Source organism: Moschus berezovskii, chromosome 1 (genome assembly GCF_049115385.1).
Source record: "Moschus berezovskii isolate FMDL1 chromosome 1, NW_MosBer_1.0, whole genome shotgun sequence".
NCBI lineage: Eukaryota > Metazoa > Chordata > Mammalia > Artiodactyla > Moschidae > Moschus > Moschus berezovskii.
Genome location: NC_142460.1, coordinates 87802275 through 87820152, shown reverse-complemented (window position 1 = coordinate 87820152; position 17878 = coordinate 87802275). Strand labels below are relative to the sequence as shown.

The window sequence follows — 17878 nt, the reverse complement described above, 5'->3', positions numbered from 1 at the left end:
TATGGTTAGTTTGCTTGTCAATTAAAATGAAAGATTTCACTTAAAATTTATTAATAATTTCTTGTAAAGGGACATTACATATGCATAGATTTTACCTCTTTCAATATCATCCATTGGAGATGCTGGGGACATCTTATCTTCGGATGGAGAATGTTTTATAAGATTGGGAATCCTAGCTGAATTTCGCATTTGTTGCTGCTGCTGTTCTATTCGATACTGAATTTTACTGCTTCCTTCAAACCTGCCATTAAGAATAGCAAAAGGTCAAAACCAGTATGATGACTGCAGTATAACAACAATTTCAACTTATAAAACTGCTAAATCTGACAGCTTGTTCTTTATTCTAGAGATCTTTAAAATGACATTCAAAGATTAAAGCATTAATTTAATTCATTATATAACAAATGTTTATTGAGCCCTGCTATACACATGGCATACACACAGGTTCATTGAAGGATACAAATGTGAATAAAAACAAAACCACTGCTCCAAATCGAAGACATAAGACATACACAAAAGACTGAAATAAAATGAAATTATACATAAGTATACAAGAGGTACAATATATTCCCTAAATTTTGAAACTTTCATCCTGTTAAAATTAAATCACTCCCACATTTTTCATTTAAAATATTAAGACATATTGCTAAAGAAGATTCGTATACTCTCCTTTCAATACTTTTAAGAAAAGAGTATGTATAAATAACACAGTTATGCTTGACTTTGCTGCTCCCATTCACAGTCACCAAATCCTGTTAGTTCTTCCTTCACAAAGTATTTGGAACTTCACTTTTCTCTTCATTCCTCCTCTCAAGAATCATGGGTTATGCATTTTTCTGTTTCCCACATGGTTTCATTTAAATCGATTTGCTTGGGATATTTACATTTCAAAACAAGAATGTAAGCATGTCGATCCCTGGTTAAAAAAACTTTAATACAGTATATAACCACCACCAATAAGACACTGTACTAATTTCATAGTTAATATTGAAAGCATTAGCTTCCCTAACTCTAGCTTCTTCCAGCCTCATTCCCCATTTCTAATATTGGTACACAAGCAAAGAAACAAATTTCTGCTCTATTCAAACAAGTCTTATTCATAGGTTCCAAATAAGTCAGATAAATTCCTACCTTGTTTATGTCCTCATGTTCTCTCTGATAATTAAATCAGTATTTTCTAAACTTTTCTACCAATAAAAATCATCTGAGAGGAGAGGATTCCCTGATCAGTTGAGTTTGGGAATTCATATGTTTAACAAACACGCAAAGGTAATTTTTATCACCAAATATGTTTGGGGAAAACAGTCCTAAATGTTATCCTCCTCTAAAGGTACATCAATAAGAGCACCCTTAATGCTCTGGTGAACCATAACTATTCCCTTCTTTTAATTCCTAGAACAAGTTTTGTCTATACTATTAATATTTGTATGACTTTTAGAGCACAGCCCTTTATGCTACATGTTAATTAATCTACTGCCTATCTCCCCGCCAAAATCTGAAATGGCCATACTCTCTTACTGACTTTTTTAATGCAATTATATGTTAACCCAATTAAAATGCAGAAGTTGTGAGGTTACTATTTGTATTGGAAATTCTCCCTTTTCTTGCTTCACGTTTTCTAGGTGCTTGATAAAATTTTACTAACGATAATGATATTTGGAGAGTGCATAATGACTCCTTTCAGTCCAGTTCTACAAACATATCTACAATAGAATAAAGATATAACTACATATAAGAAAACATTTAGAAACAAAAGAAGCTTTTATATATCATAGGGAGAAATGGCAAAAGCTTCTGGCTAAAAGATCTTCATCAAATTTAAACTTGCAAAAAAATCAAAATATCTTGCACCACATAGAAAAATCCTTATATAATAAAGTGACTTAATCCAATAACTTTTTTCATTGACATTCTCTTAGCAATTTATGTGTTGATAAAATATTTCTTTCATTAACCACATACCTTGTTTTTTTTACAGTGATGTTGCTGCTTAGTTTTTCTAGACGACATTCCCCAGTATCATGGTTAATAATCAAAATGCATTCTTTTAAGTAAGGTTTCTTTGAACCTTTGAAAACAGTTACTGGTGCAGTTGAACCCTGTTTAAAAAGTTTATTATTATTACTTGAAAATTTTCATAGAAATTCAGTTGAAAGAGACTGAGATCTCAGCTCGTACAGAATCCACCTGCAATGAGGAAGAACTGGGTTTGATCCCTGGGTTGGGAAGATCCCCTGGAAAAGGGAACAGCCCTACTCCAGTATTCTGGCCTGGAGAATTCCATGGACTGTATAGTCCATGGGGTTGAAGAGTCGGAGACAACTGAGCAACTTTCACTTGAGATCTTCTGTCTTTCTCAATCTATATTGTACTTCAAGTCACCTAAGTTAAATACCTAAATTTACTACTCTGGCAATAAGCACTATAGTAAAAAACACAGATGAAGAGAGACTGAGATCTCAAAATTGCTATCTTGAGGAAAGAGACTAGAGGAAGTAGTTGCGCTAAGCCAGTAAAGATTTGTTTCATAAATCTTTGTAGATTTCGTCTACAACAGGCAATTGGGATTCAATTCTAATACAGCCAATATACTTTACAATAAGGGGACAAAAGTTCTGAATTATATTTCCTACCCCTCTTCTTCTTCCTTCTTTGTCAAACCTGAAATCTTATTAAAGGGGTGCTCCCCTATGCAGATTAAGTAAAATGAATGTATCAAGAAACATGTTACATTAAACCCACTGATTAATTTTAGCACCTTTGGGTTGGGGGCGGGAGGAGAAGGGGACGACCGAGAATTAGATGGCTGGATGGCATCACCGACTCTGTGGACATGAGTTTGAGTGAACTCCGGGAGTTGGTGACGGACAGGGAGGCCTGGCGTGCTGTGATTCATGGGGTCGCGGAGAGTCGGACACGACTGAGCGACTGAACTGAACTGAACTGAAAAGTGGGCCAAAGCAGACATTATATGCCTCATGATGTAATATAAAAGAAAGTACAAGGCACCATCTACAAAGCATTCTTGCCTGAAAAAAAAAAAAACCTTACAAAGAATCTAACTCTCATCAAGCCTTTAAAAATAACTACCAGCTTATAGGAAACATGAGGAGAGAGAAACAAGTTACATAATACCAGACAGAAGTTATTTGAAATCTAGAATGTTGATACATCCTCTAGGACAATTAATCTGGTTTCTCCAGCAAACTGATGTCATAATAGAGGTCAGGGAATTTTACAGAATAAAAGAGACATAAGAAACATAATATCAGAATGCAATATAGGAATATAAAATAGGTAAACAATAAGGACCTACTCTATAGCAAAGGGAAATATGCTCAATCTTCTTATAAAAACTTATAATGGAAAATAATCTGAAAATATAGATATGTATAATTGAATCACTTTGATATATACTTGAACTAACACAACTGTGTAAATTAACAATACCTCAATAAAAAATAAATGAATACATAAATATGCTATATAAGGATTTTATATGGATTCCTAGGGAGAAAAGTTGAAAAAAGACATTTTTGAAACCATCATGAAAACATAAATATGGACCAGATCTTATAATTAATTTTATAGTAAGTGATGGTTAGCATGGTCCTTAAGTGAAAATAAAAATATCCTTATCAGTTAAGGATGTATACACAAGCATTTGTGAATATCTGGGATTGCTTTTAAAATATGACAGGAAAAAGAAGTGGTAGGAGACTATATTAAAAATAGCAAAATGGTGATAATTCTTGAAACTCAATAAGTACATAGGAGTTCATTATACTATTCTATTTTCCATAATAAAAGGTTAAAGAACCCTGGATCACTCCTAATAACCCACATTTACTGACATGCTCCTCTTCTATCCTTTGTTCCCACTTTCCTCAACCCTGAAGGAATTTTATGTTTCTCATTCTCTTATTTTATCCCACATATATGTATCCCTAAACAATATACTGTTATAATTGCTTGGTTTTGAACTTTATAGAAGTACATTTAATTTTTACAGCACCAATTATAATAATTTTGTCAAACACTATAGTAGTATTAGATCAAGTTAGAACAAGGTGACTTCTAAAAATCTGCAGCCCCACAGACTGTAGCCCACCAGGCTCCTCTGTCTATGGAATTTTCCAGGCAAGAATACTGGAGCAGGTTGCCATTTTCTACTCCACGGGACCTTCTCCACCCAGGGATTGAACTCCTGCATTGTAGGCAGATCCTTTACCACTAGCTGCATTGTAGGTGGATTCTTTACCACCGGAGCCACCTGGAAAGCCCCAATAAAAGACTAAAGTGAAGTGTTGCTCAGACTTTTTGGGACCCCATGGACTGTAGCCCGCCAGGCTCCTCTGTCAATGGTATTCTCCAGGCAAGAATACTGGAGCGGGTAGTCATTCCCTTCTCCAGGGGACCTTTCTGATCCAGGGATCAAACTCAGGTCTCCTGCATGCAAGCAGACTCTTTACCATCTGAGCCACCAGAAAGGTTGAAAGGGCATATCATATTTTAAAAGTTAACAGTTATTAGAAATTGTACACACGACCACAAGGAGGCGTATGAGATGAATTTTGTAATTGAGGCTGCCATACAAAAGGGATAGATTAGAGACATCTGAGAGGTTGGGAGATAACATGATGAAGCCAAAAGAAAGAAACAAATTTTTCTAAGACAAAATGATCTATAGGATGTTAAGCATGCACAGCACATAGAAGAGGACACATCTGGAGTGGCCTATAAGAAAGAGTGAGATGTGGATCAATCAGGAGAAGCCTTGGTAAGATACAGAGCCAGAAGCATAATCTTAACAAATATACCTACTTGGCCGGTAAATATATTTTTTAGATGTCTTCACTGAAAACAAGTGAGTAAGATACCCCCAAATAGCAACCTAAGGGCTCCATGTTACATTTAAGAGATTCATGCAATATATTCTCCTTAAAATCACTTGTATTCTTACTGAGAATAGAAAACATTTAAAAATACAATACTTTATTATTACTCTGAGTTTCTGAAGAAGGAAGACTGATTAGAATTTTTTTTATTGCTCTAAGCATTTACAGTACCAAGATCTGCACAGATACTCAATGAACGTTCATATGAATAATATGAACATTTTTTATTATAAATAAAAGTTACAGGTTGTTCACAATCCCTACGCCTGCCTTCTATACTCTGAACAATTTTTTTTAAATTATTTATTTGGCTGTGGTGGGCCTTAGTCATGGCACGCAGGTTCAGTTACCCAGTAACATCTGGGATCCTAGATCCCCGACCAGGGATCAAACCCACGTCCCCTGCATTGCAAGGCAGATTCTCAACCATCAGATCACCAGGAAGATTGCAAACAAGTTTTTTAATTAAACTTTTTTACTCATTAAATTGAGCACCACTCTTATTTTAAACTTCAATTACTGACCTTATTTCAGGTCCCAAGAAAGGGGTATTAAACTATTTAGGTACCAGGAAACTCCTAAGCATATGAACTCTCTTTGCTTCTGAATAACTGCTGAACACATCCTACTACCTCATGTTTCCTGCTATAACCCGACTTCAGAATGCAATTATAAGCTCACCTAGATTACTGCTATCCTCCTTCCCTCTTTCCTTCTAGTTTTGTTTTCCATCTGCTGACAGGCAAATCTGAGCACACTGGATTGTGAATAACAGGAAAGGAAAGGAATCAGTAATAGAGTGGAAGAGCACAATAGTACTTCCAAAGTAACATGAGGGAAAACAAAGAAAAAAGAAGAGATGCTTCATAAAACTATTAAAGAACAAAAAGAGAAAACAAAATAACTAATATATATACATATATATATATACTATAACATGATAGAAATAAAATTCAAGTATATCAACTTTGAACTAAATGTGGATAGAATTCTCCTAATAAAAATAGAAAGTGCAAATCAGGTTTGAAACTGAAACACAGAATATTCCTTTAATAGAAGGTATACTTAAAAATGTAAGTAAATAAAAGTAAAAGACACTAAGATTCCATGAACATGTAAATAAAAAGAAAGCAAAGGTGGCAAAATTAATATTAAACAAGGTAGTATTTAAGTTTAAAATCACAAAAACAAGGTAAAAAGGTTTATTATACAATGATAAAAGATACACTTCATTTAAAAGTATAATTGTAATAGGACATTAAAATAGGGCTCTAGTCCTAAAATAAGCTAAAGTCCCAAGAATGTGATGGGCTACTTTCCCAAGTGAGCTATGTAAACTTAAAGCAAAGAATCAGACTATATTCATCTTGGAAGGGACTTTGACCAACAGGGTCATCTAGAGTGGCATGTAGCCATCAGACATATGGAACTCTCACATGTCCAGTGTTTGAGAGCTAGAGTTGTTGAGCAACCACTAGACATACATTAATTGCATAATATGACGTGTAGCTGGAAGTTTCCTGTGGGCTATTTCACTGAAGCCCACAAAAGTACCTCACAAGATAACACTAAACATATCCCAGACTTGGACAGCACCAGTGGCAAATCATTAGCAGTCAAGTATCTCTTTTCCTTTCAAAATTCAACATTTTGAAATTTTACAGCAGTCAACCATAGAGAGTTTTTTGTAAAAATGAGAGACTTGTAAATGCCCAATGCTGACTCCCTTAAGAGTGTTCATTTTTATTCATTTCTTCTATTTAATACTATCAAAGAAAACCTAGAGAAATGAAAATGAGAAAATTTACCCTATCAAAGAACCACCAGAATCTTAAGATATTCTTAAAATAATAATAAAAGTTCTATTTTATGGAATGCCTCCAAGCTTCTAGGCATTTTCACCAAGATGATGAAAATAAGTTGATAAAGAAAATAGAAGAATCTAAATGCCTTCAAACTAATAATCAATACATTTCTACAAACACCCACAAAATTAAGAAAGGTGAAGAAATGTAAAGCTCCTACCTAGTTAAAGTTCTTTAATGAAGGAGGAAAATGAAAGGGATTCGTGTCCAACTCTTTGTGACCCCCATAGACTGTACAGTCCATGGAATTCTCCAGGTCAGAATACTGGAATGGGTAGCCTTTCCCTTCTCCAGGGGATCTTCCCGACCCAGGAATTGTACTGGGGTCTCCTGAATTGCAGGCAGATTCTTTACCAACTGAGCTATCAGGGAAGCCCAATGAAGGAAGAAAACTCCACAAAATTTGAGAATATAATTTCTAGTCTTATTCACAATTGTTTACAGACTGTATGCCCTGGAGGAAAAAAAAAACTGCTCTTAGCAAACAGTAATTTTAACTATTCTTTTCCATTCCAGCTATGTGAGAGTCACAGTACAGGATAAAATTCAAATTATTTCGCATTACACAATAGGCCCTTCTTTATCTGATTCCTAAATATCTTTCCATCTCCCATTCTGTCCTTATAGGCACCCTTTCTTACCTAGCCATAGTGGCCTATATGTAGTTCCTCAAATGTAACAGACTTTTTTGTTGCTTTGTTGTAGCCCATATCTTTCTTTTCTCTGCCTAAGAAGTCCTCTCTTTCTTTCACCTGGGTAATTTCAACTCATCTTCCAAGAGAGCATTCCCAATGTCTCCTTTCCCTCTTCGGGCTGAATGACCTCTTCTTTGTACTCCCATAATATTCTGTGTATACCTTTATGATAGTCCTTACATTATGAAACTTTAATCAATTATCTCCTATCTTTCTCATTAAACGGTAATATTTTTTAGGACACCTACCACATCTAGTCCACCTCTGTATTTTTTTTTTTTTTGCTGTGCTGTATATTACGTGGAAAAAACCACCTGGTGTTTTTCAATAAATTTTAAATTTAGGTTTTTCTTTAATAAACCTCACAAAGCAAAAAAAGCTTTATATTACTGGGTACTTAATTTCCTAACTATTTTAGAGACACCAGAATCTGAACACTTTTCAATAACAGAGTAATGCAAAGCCTTACTTATCTACACTGTTTCACATTGAAATCTATTCTTCATTTCCTTCAGTTTCTAAGGGAGCACATCAGAAACATACAATAAAATGCCCCCACGAATTTAATTAACATTAGGGAAAACTTCACAGGCACCAACTGATACAGTCTGACATAAAAGTGAGGTCTGAATACATAGTGTTGGCTGATAAAAGATGGAAGGCTAGATAGAGGATAGAGAGCTTACTGGCTATATCTCTAACCATGACAAGCCATCTCATAAATGTATATAAGAGAATGTGGATGAACTAGCACAAAACCATTCCTATTACAAAAATTAAACAAGACAAAGGGAAAAAAAATCTCAGAAAGTCTGGTGTTTTCTATGTTAAATTATAAATTTACAATCTTGGTTTTCTTTGAGAATAGATCAAGTGAATATAAAAGAAACAAGTTGAATGCTGAGAAATTTCTAACTCAAGGATTGAGAAAACTAGAGCAGACAATGTAAACAGTATTTGATAACATCTGAAGATTTTTGAAATGGGCAAAACCTGACCTAGTCTCTCTATCAACCCATTCCCTAAGTAAGTTATTGCTAAAATCACTCCTAAAGCATAAATCTAACCATGTTATTTCTCTGCTTAAAAACCTCTGAAAGTGAAGTGTTAGTTGCTCAGTCATGACTAACTCATGCTCAGACTCTTTGCAACCCATTCTCTGTCCATGGAATTTTCCAGGCAAGAATACTGGAGAGGGTGGCCATTCCCTTCTCCAGGGAATCTTCCTGATCTAGGAACTGAAACCATGTCTCCTGTGACTTCTGATTTGCAGTCATATTCTTTACCCACTGAGCCATCAGGGGAACTCTAAAAACCTCTAATGGTTCTCTAATACCTATGTGATAAACCTCAAATTCTATATTATAACTAAAAGATTCTTTATAATCTGATCCCAACCTACCTTTCCAGTCTCCTATCGATCAGTTTTCATCATTCTGTAATTTACTACATGCATTCATTTAGTCACAAAATTCTAGTCCTTTCTCCACAGAAACCTTTCACATATTGTTCCTTTTGCCTAGAATATTCTATTCCTCTTATAACTGGTGAAATTCCACTTGTCCTTTAAGTCTTGGCCCAAATAGCATCTGCTTTGTGAAGCCTTTCAAGATTCTACCAGGCAGAGCATTTAATTCTGTTCACTTGCTTAAACAGAGTTTTATCAGCGCTCTAATCTACAGCATTAGATGTTCATGTGCCTGTCTGCTATAACAGATTAGGACTAGGTGGTAGAGGATATGTTCTTTTTCCTAGTTTGTAGTACAAAATCTGGTTCATAATAGTGATTTAATAAATATGTTTAGATCTCTAATTGTTTCACATCATATAATAAGATAGTTATTGAAAATTACAAAGTTCAAAGTTTCAAGCATTTTAAGAGTGTTTTATTTAAGATAGTTTAAGATTTTTTGCTTTGCTGTATTTATTAATTACTTTAACTGATGATCACTATATTAACTGCACAATTATTTTCATTTAAATATAGTAAAAATCCTATAAAAAATCTCTTCAGTTTAAATATTAATATATATACTCACTTCTATATTTGGTAGAGTAATTGTCACCTGTTCACCTTTGCCGACTTCAAGCTCTCCTTCACAAGAAGTGTCAATAGAGGCAGGTTTGAAGTCATCTAAAAATACATACAGATACAGGTTTTTATAAGATGGAATAATACTTGAATAACTGGATATCAAAAAATGACCATGTTTCAGAGTGATAAATCATTTTCCAGCAGCCAGTAATTAAAATGGATTAAAAGAGTCTTAATATTAAAAATAAACTAATAGAATACAATCCAGTTTTTCTGTATATATAATTCTGAGAAAAAAAGAGATAACTACACTCTAAAACAGTATTCCTGTTTTAGATGCCTCAGAATCTGTTTATATCATGATGATCCAAACTAAGATGTTCCACTGCTAAAAATGAAATGATGTCAGTGTCTTCACAATTTGCTAAAACCAATTGTCAGTAAAACATTTTCAACTTTCTGGTTTTTGTTGTTGTTGTTCAGTCGCCCAGTTGTGTCCGACTCTTTGCAACGCCATGGAATTGCAACATGCCAGGTCTCCCTGTCCCTCACCATCTCCCAAAGTTTGCCCAAGTTCATGTCCATTGCATTGGTGACGCTTACCAGCCACGTCATCCTCTGAAGCCCTCTTCTCCTTCCCCTCAGTTTTTCCCAGTATCAGGGACTTCTCCAATGAGTCGACTGTTCATATCAGATGACCAAAACACTGGAGTTTCAGCTTCAGCATCAGTCCTTCCAATGAGTATTCAGGACTGATTTCCCTCAAGATTGACTGCTTTGATATCCCTGCAATCCAAAGGGCTGTCAGGAGTCTTTTCTAGCACCATAGTTTGAAGGTATCAATTCTTTGGCGTTCTGCCTTCTTTACGGTCCAAATATCACAACTGTACATGACCACAGCCTTGACTATACGGACCTTCATTGACAGAGTGATGTCTCTGATTTTCAACATATCGTCTAGGTTTGTCATAGCCTTCCAGCCAAGAAGAAACTGTCCTCTGATTTAATGGCTGCAATCACCATCTGCAGTGAGTTTCAGTTCAGTTCAGTCGCTCAGTCGTGTCCGACTCTTTGCAACCCCATGAATCACAGCACGCCAGGCCTCCCTGTCCATCACCAACTCCCGGAGTTCACTTAAACTCATGTCCATCGAGTCGGTGATGCCATCCAGCCATCTCATTCTCTGTCGTCACCGTCTCCTCCTGCCCCCAATCCCTCCTAGCATCAGACTCTTTTCCAGTGAGTCAACTTGTCGCATGAGATGGCCGAAGTATTGGAGTTTCAGCTTTAGCATCAGTCCTTCCAATGAACACCCAGGATTGATCTCCTCTAGAATGGACTGGTTGGATCTCCTTGCAGTCCAAGGGACTCTCAAGAGTCTTCTCCAGCACCACAGTTCAAAAGCATCAATTCTTTGGCGATCAGCTTTCTTCACAGTCCAACTCTCACATCCATATATAACCACGGGAAAAACCATAGCCTTGACTAGACAGACCTTGGTTGGCAAAGTAATGTCTCTGCTTTTTAATATACTATCTAGGTTGGTCATAACTTTCCTTTCAAGGAGTAAGCATCTTTTAATTTCATGGCTGCACTCAGCATCTGCAGTGATTTTGCAGCCCAAAAAATAAAGTCTGACACTGTTTCCACTGTTTCCCCTGTTTCCCCATCTATTTCCCATGAAGTGATGGGACCAGATGCCATGATCTTCGTTTTCTGAATGTTGAGCTTCAAGCCAAACTTTTCACTCTCCTCTTTCACTTTCATCAAGAGGCTTTTGAGTTCCTCTTCATTTTCTGCCATAAGGGTGGTGTCATCTGCATATCTGAGGTTATTGATATTTCTCCCGGCAATCTTGCAGTGAGTTTAGAGCCCAAGAAGAGGAAATCTGTCACGATACGTACACCTTTTCCACTTCTATTTACCATGAAGTAATGGGGCCAGATGCCATGATCTTACTTTATTTAATATTTAATTTTAAGCCAGCTCTTTCACTCTCCTCCTTCACCCTCATCAAGAGGCTCTTTAGTTCCTCTTTGCTTTCTGCCATTAGAGTGGTATCATCCACATATCTGGGTTATTGATGTTTTTCCTACCTATCTTGATTCCAGCTTGTAACTCATCCAGCCTGGCATTTTCCATGATGTGCTTAGTGTATAGGTAAACAAACAGATTGACAGCAGACAGCCCTGTCATACTCCTTTCTCAATATTGAACCAATCAGTTGTTCCATACAGGGTTCTAACTGTTGCTTCTTGATCCGCATACACGTTTCTCAGGAGACAGGTAAGATGGTCTGGTATTTCCATCTCTTTAAGCGCTTCCCACAGTTTTTTTATGTTCAGGTTTTTGTTTTACCCTAAATTCTTCTTATACCACCTTGGTCTCCTACTACCACTTGTCTGCTGTCCTGTGGAAAAGTGAAAGAGTTAGTCGCTCAATCGTGTCCAACTCTTTGTGATCCATGGACTGTAGTCCACCAGGCTCCTCTGTTCATGGAATTCTCCAGGCAAGAATACTGGAGTGGGTAGCCATCTGCTTCTCCAGGGGATCTTCCCAACCCAGGGTACGAACCCTGGTCTCCAGCATTGCAGGTAGATTCTTTACCTTCTGAGCCAACAGGGTACCAAGGAATTCTGCTATCCTAGCAGAATACAATGGAGAAGGCAATGGCAACCCACTCCAGTATTCTTGCCTGGAGAATCCCAGGGACAGAGGAGCCTAGTGGGCTGCCATCTATGGGGTCACACAGAGTCGGACACGACTGAAGCAACTTAGCAGCAGCAGCAGAATACGAAATTAATGAAAACACAGCAAACACATATTCATGGGGAAACTTTAAAGAAAGCTTATTTATTTTAACAGCTTGAGTTTCTCATGGATATATACACCACCAAAAGATGTGTAAATTTAACCAAATCTGCCATTTCATAAGAAAATAAGCTTTCATTTTGGATTAAAGTATGTCATTAAAATATATCACCTAGATGGAACTTAGGGTGCTGAGATATAAGTATTTCACATATTAAACAAGCTTAGAAACCTCAAAGAACACAAAGAGAAACTCCAACTAGATTAAAGACCTAAATATTAAGACCAAAAACTATAAAACTCTTCAGTTCAGTCGCTCAGTCGTGTCCGACTCTTTGCGACCCCATGAATCACAGCATGCCAGGCCTCCCTGTCCATCACCAACTCCCGGAGTTCACTCAAACTCATGTCCACTGAGTCGGTGATCCAGCCATCTCATTCTCTGTCGTCCCCGTCTCCTCCTGCCCCCAATACCTCTCAGCATCAGAGTCTTTTCCAGTGAGTCAACTCGTTGCATGAGGTGGCCAAAGTATTGGAGTTTCAGCTTTAGCATCAGTCCTTCCAATGAACACCTAGGACTGATCTCCTTGAGAATGGACTGATTGGATCTCCTTGCAGTCCAAAGGACTCTCAAGAGTCTTCTCCAGCACCACAGTTCAAAAGCATCAATTCTTTGGCAATCAGCTTTCTTCACAGTCCAACTCTCACATCCATACACGACCACGGGAAAAACCATAGCCTTGACTAGACAAACCTTTGTTGGCAAAGTAATGTGTGATTTTTAATATGCTATCTAGGTTGGTCATAACTTTCCTTCCAAGGAGCAAGCGTCTTTTAATTTCATGACTGCAATCAGCATCTGCAGTGATTTTGGAGCCCCAAAAAATAAAGTCTGACACTGTTTCCACTGTTTCCCCATCTATTTCCCATAGGAAAATATAGGTAGAGAACACTTTGACATAAATCACAGCGGATCCTCTATGACCCACCTTCTAGAGTATTGGAAATAAAAACTAGAATAAACAAGTGTGACCTAATTAAACTTAAAAGCTTTTGCACAGCAAAGGAAATGATAAAAAAGGTGAAAAGACAATCCTCAGAATGAGAGAAAATAATAGCAAAGGAAACAACTAACAAAAGATTAATATTCAAAATATACAAGCAGCTCATGTGGCTCAAGAACAGAAAAAGAAACCACCCAATCAAAAAACTGAAACAGACATTTCTCCAAAGAAGACATACAGATGGCTAATACACACATGAAAACATGCTTAATATTGCTTATCAGTAGAGAAATGCACATCAAAACTACAATGAGGTTATCACTTCACACCAGTCAGAATGGCCATAATCAAAAAATCTAAAAATAATAAATACTGGATAGAGTGTGGAGAAAAGGGAACCCTCCTGCACTACTTATGGGAATGTAAATTGATGTAGCCACTGTAAGAACAGTATGGAGATTCCTTAAAATACTAGGAATAGAACTACCACATAACCGAGCAATCCCACTCCTGTGCATATACTCTCAGAAAACCATAATTGAAAAAGACATATGTACACCAATGTTCATTGCAGCACTATTTACAATAGCAATGACATAGAAGGAACCTAGATGTCCATGGACAGATGAATGGATAAAGAAGTTGTGAGATATATATATATATATATATACACACACACACAAGGGAATTTACTCAGCCATAAAAAGGAATGCATCTGAGTCAGTTCTAATGAGGTAGATGAACCTAGAGCCTGTTATACAGAGTGAAATAAGTCAAAAAAAGGAAAACAAATATTGTATACTAACACATATACATGGAATCTAGAAAAATGATGCTGATGAACCTATTGGCACAGTGGCAACAGAGACACAGACATAGAGAACAGATTTGTGGACTCAGTGGGGGAATGAGAGGGTTGGACAAACTGGGAGAGGAGCATTGAAACATATATATTAGCATATGTAAAACAGATAGCCAGTGGGAATTTACTGTATTACACAGAGAACTCAAACCTGGTATTTTGTGACAACCTAGAGAGTTGAGATGGGATGGGAGGTAGGAGAGAGGTTCAAGAGGGAGGAGACATATGTGTACCTATGGCTGGTTCATGTTGATGTATGGCAGAAACCAACACAACATTGTAAAGCAATTATCTTCCAATTTAAATAAGTTTAAAAATCTAAGATATGAAAATCACTTTAATTCACATCAGTATACATCAGTGATAATAATTCTGATATAGAATTCCTTCACTGTTGTCAAGTCATCTTCTGATTTTTTCAAAAGAGAAGCTGGTGTTAGGTAAGAAGTTGGGCATGAGCCAATGCGGGGTGGCCTATCCAAAAAGGATGCAAGCTGATCTCTAAAACAAAAAGTTGGAACAATGGACTAAAGGGTTTAAAACAAGAGACAAGTTATAGCTCAGTTCCACTCAAGCAGACAGATCTGTTAGACAGACACTCCCAAGACATGGGAGCAGGATGACCCCAAAGCAGCTGTCTTCCTCATCCCTGTTGGCTGCCCTCTTTTCATACTTCCTGTCTCCTCCTTTTGGTTGTGCCCAGTGCAAAATAGGGCTTGCACCCACCACCAGTCAAGGAAAGGAAATACAAATGGGCATACACTTAAGGCCAACTGGCAATTGCAAGTTATATAACAACAGACTCTGCTGTGTATATCTTCTCATAATTTCATCTGTTATGATCAGATATATGTATGTGTAGAATATTTACGAACCCTGAGGTGCCCATGGTTAGTCTGTATCCACTATGTGCCAAGGGTGCATGTGAGGAGTTGGAATAGTCTCTGTGGTTATTTTTGTAGCATATCTGTGAGCTCTCCTGGGTGTGCCTGGAATGGGGTTTAGTCTGTTGTTCCAAATTTTTGTTGTGATGAGATAAAAACCAAGGAAGAGAAATAAACCAACTTGACACTTGTAATCCATATTTTTGTATAAAGGATCTTGATTTTAGGATTTACAACTAATTCATGTTAAAACAACATCTGTGGGGGTCACAAAACATTTGTAAGGTCAAAATCTGCCAGTAGGCTATAAATCTATAATCTTTATTTTAGTGTTTAAAATGGATTTTTTCTCTATATCATTACTTTCGATCTTCACAACATTTTGATCTTAATATTCTCATCCAAATTTTACTGATGGTGAACTCCTGTACGTAATGAAGCCAGTAAAAGATAACTCAGGAACTCAAGCCACTATTCTTCTTGTTGTTCAGTCGCTAAGTTGTGTTCAACTTTGTGTGACCCCATGGGCTGCAGCACGCCAGGCCCCTCTGTCCCCTAGAACTTGCTCAGATTCATAACCACTGAGTTGGTGATGCTATGTAATTATCTATCCTCTGTCTCCCTCTTCTCCTTTTGCAGTCCATCTTTCCCAGCATCAGGTGGCTGTCTGCATCAAGTTTAAGTATTGGACTTTCACCTTCGGCATCAGTTTTCCAGTTAACATTCAGGGTTGATTTCTTTTAGGATTGACAGGTTTGACCTTCTTGGCAATCTAAGGGAGTCTCAAGAGTCTTCTCTGGCACCACAATTCAAAAGCGTCCATTTTTCAGCGCTCAGCCTTCCTTATTATCCAACACTTACATCCATACATGACTACCAGAAAAACCATAGCTTTGACAATATGGACTTTTTGGGCAAAGTTATGTCTCTTCTTTTTAATACTCTATCTAGGTTTAGCAGTTTTCCTTCCACAGGGCAAGTGTCTTTTAATTTTATGGCTGCAGTCACCATCTGTAGTGATTTTGGAGCCCAAGAAAATAAAATCTGTCACTGTTTTCACTTTTCCCTCTTCTATTTGCCATGAAGTTATAGAACCAGATGCCATGATCTTAATTTTTTTTTTAATGTTGAGTCTCAAGCCAGCTTTTTCACTCTCCTCTTTTACCCTCATCAACAGACTCTTCAGTTTCTGCCATTAGTCTGGCATTTATTCACAGGCTTTTAACGGCTATGAATATGGCCCAGTCTGGCATTTTGCATGATGTACTCTGCATATAAGTTAAATAAGCAGGGTAACAATATACAGCCTTGATATACTCCTTTCTCAATTTAGAACCAATTAGTTGTTCCATGTCTGGTTCTCACTGTTGCTTCTTGACCTGCATACAGGTTTCTCAAGAGAGAGATAAGGTGGTTTGGTATTCTTATCTCTTTAAGAATTTTCCACAGTTTGCTGTGATCCACACAGTCAAAAGCTTTAGCATAATCAAAGAAGCAGATGTTTTTCTGGAATCCCCTTGTTTTCTCTATGATCCAACAAATGTTGGCTCTTCTTCCTTTTCTAAATCTAGCTTGTGCATATGGAAGTTCTCAGTTCATGTACTGGTGAAGACTAGATTGAAGGATTTTGAGCATATCCTTACTAGTATGTGAAATAAGTGCAATTGTATGGTAGTTTGAACATTCTTTGGCATTGCCCTTCTTTGGGATTGGAATGAAAACTGACCTTTTCCAGTCCTGTGGCCACTGCTGAGTTTTCCAAATTTCCTGGCATATTGAGTGCAGCACTTTAACAACATCATCATTTAGGATTTGAAATAGCTCAGCTGGAATTCCATCACCTCCACTAGCTTTGTTTGTAGTAATGCTTCCTAAGTCCACTTGACTTCACACTCCAGGACGTCTAGCTCTAGGTGAGTGACCACACCATTCTATATTATACTCTACCCTTCTATATTATATGGCTTCTTTGCCTTAGATCCACAGCTCTGAACTTTTGTATATATGCGTGTGTCTGGGGGTTGGTGATAGGAGATGAGCAATTGTCATAAGTCCCTTTGGGAATCTGATGAAAATTATAGACCAGCTATAGATCCTGTCTGCATAAAAATGCATTTATGAAAAAACATATCAAATACTATATAATTTCAAGGGATTCACAAGCCCTTAAAAGCCTATGAATAAATGCCTATAGTATATGAGATACACATAACATACAGAAATGTACTCAACATATCTGTAGCTTTGCCTAATGATAAGCTGGATTTATAACCAATAAGTCTATCAACACTATTCTGAACTATTCTGAATCTACATTTCTAATGATTACTGTTGGAATTAATAAATTCCACTTTTTACTTGTTTATATTAAGTAGTGTTATCTTTGGGAGAAGGCAATGGCAAGCCACTCCAGTACGCTTGCCTAGAAAATCCCATGGATGGAGGAGCCTGGTAGGCTGCAGTCCGTGGGGTCGCTAAGGGTCAGACACGACTGAGCAACTTCACTTTCACTTTTCACTTTCACACATTGGAGAAGGAAATGGCAACCCACTCCAGTGTTCTTGCCTGGAGAATCCCAGGGACAGGGGAGCCTGGTGGGCGTCCGTCTATGGGGTCACACAGAGTCGGACACGACTGAAGTGACTTAGCAGCAGCAGCAGCAGTGTTATCTTTTATTTACCTCACACAATAAATTTCTTTTAAAGTATGCAACTTTTGTGTTTCAAGGGGTTAAATAGAGCTGTAAAATCACAGAATTTATTGAATAATCTCATGTCATCCTTTGCATATGTTTTCTAATGTTTACGTTGCTATGATTCCAGAC

General features: G+C 37.2%; 1 protein-coding gene across 1 annotated transcript in view; it reads right to left on the bottom strand.

The window, feature by feature from the left end:
* EAF2 (ELL associated factor 2) overlaps positions 1 to 17878 on the bottom strand; it is a 56112-nt gene that overhangs the window by 33512 nt on the left and 4722 nt on the right. Inside the window, exons 2-4 of the mRNA XM_055418480.2 lie at positions 9498 to 9592; positions 1963 to 2099; positions 96 to 241 (exon numbers count right to left, since the gene is read on the bottom strand). Of these exons, the coding sequence (XP_055274455.2) occupies positions 96 to 241; positions 1963 to 2099; positions 9498 to 9592 (378 nt within the window). The remainder of the gene's footprint in view (positions 1 to 95; positions 242 to 1962; positions 2100 to 9497; positions 9593 to 17878) is intronic.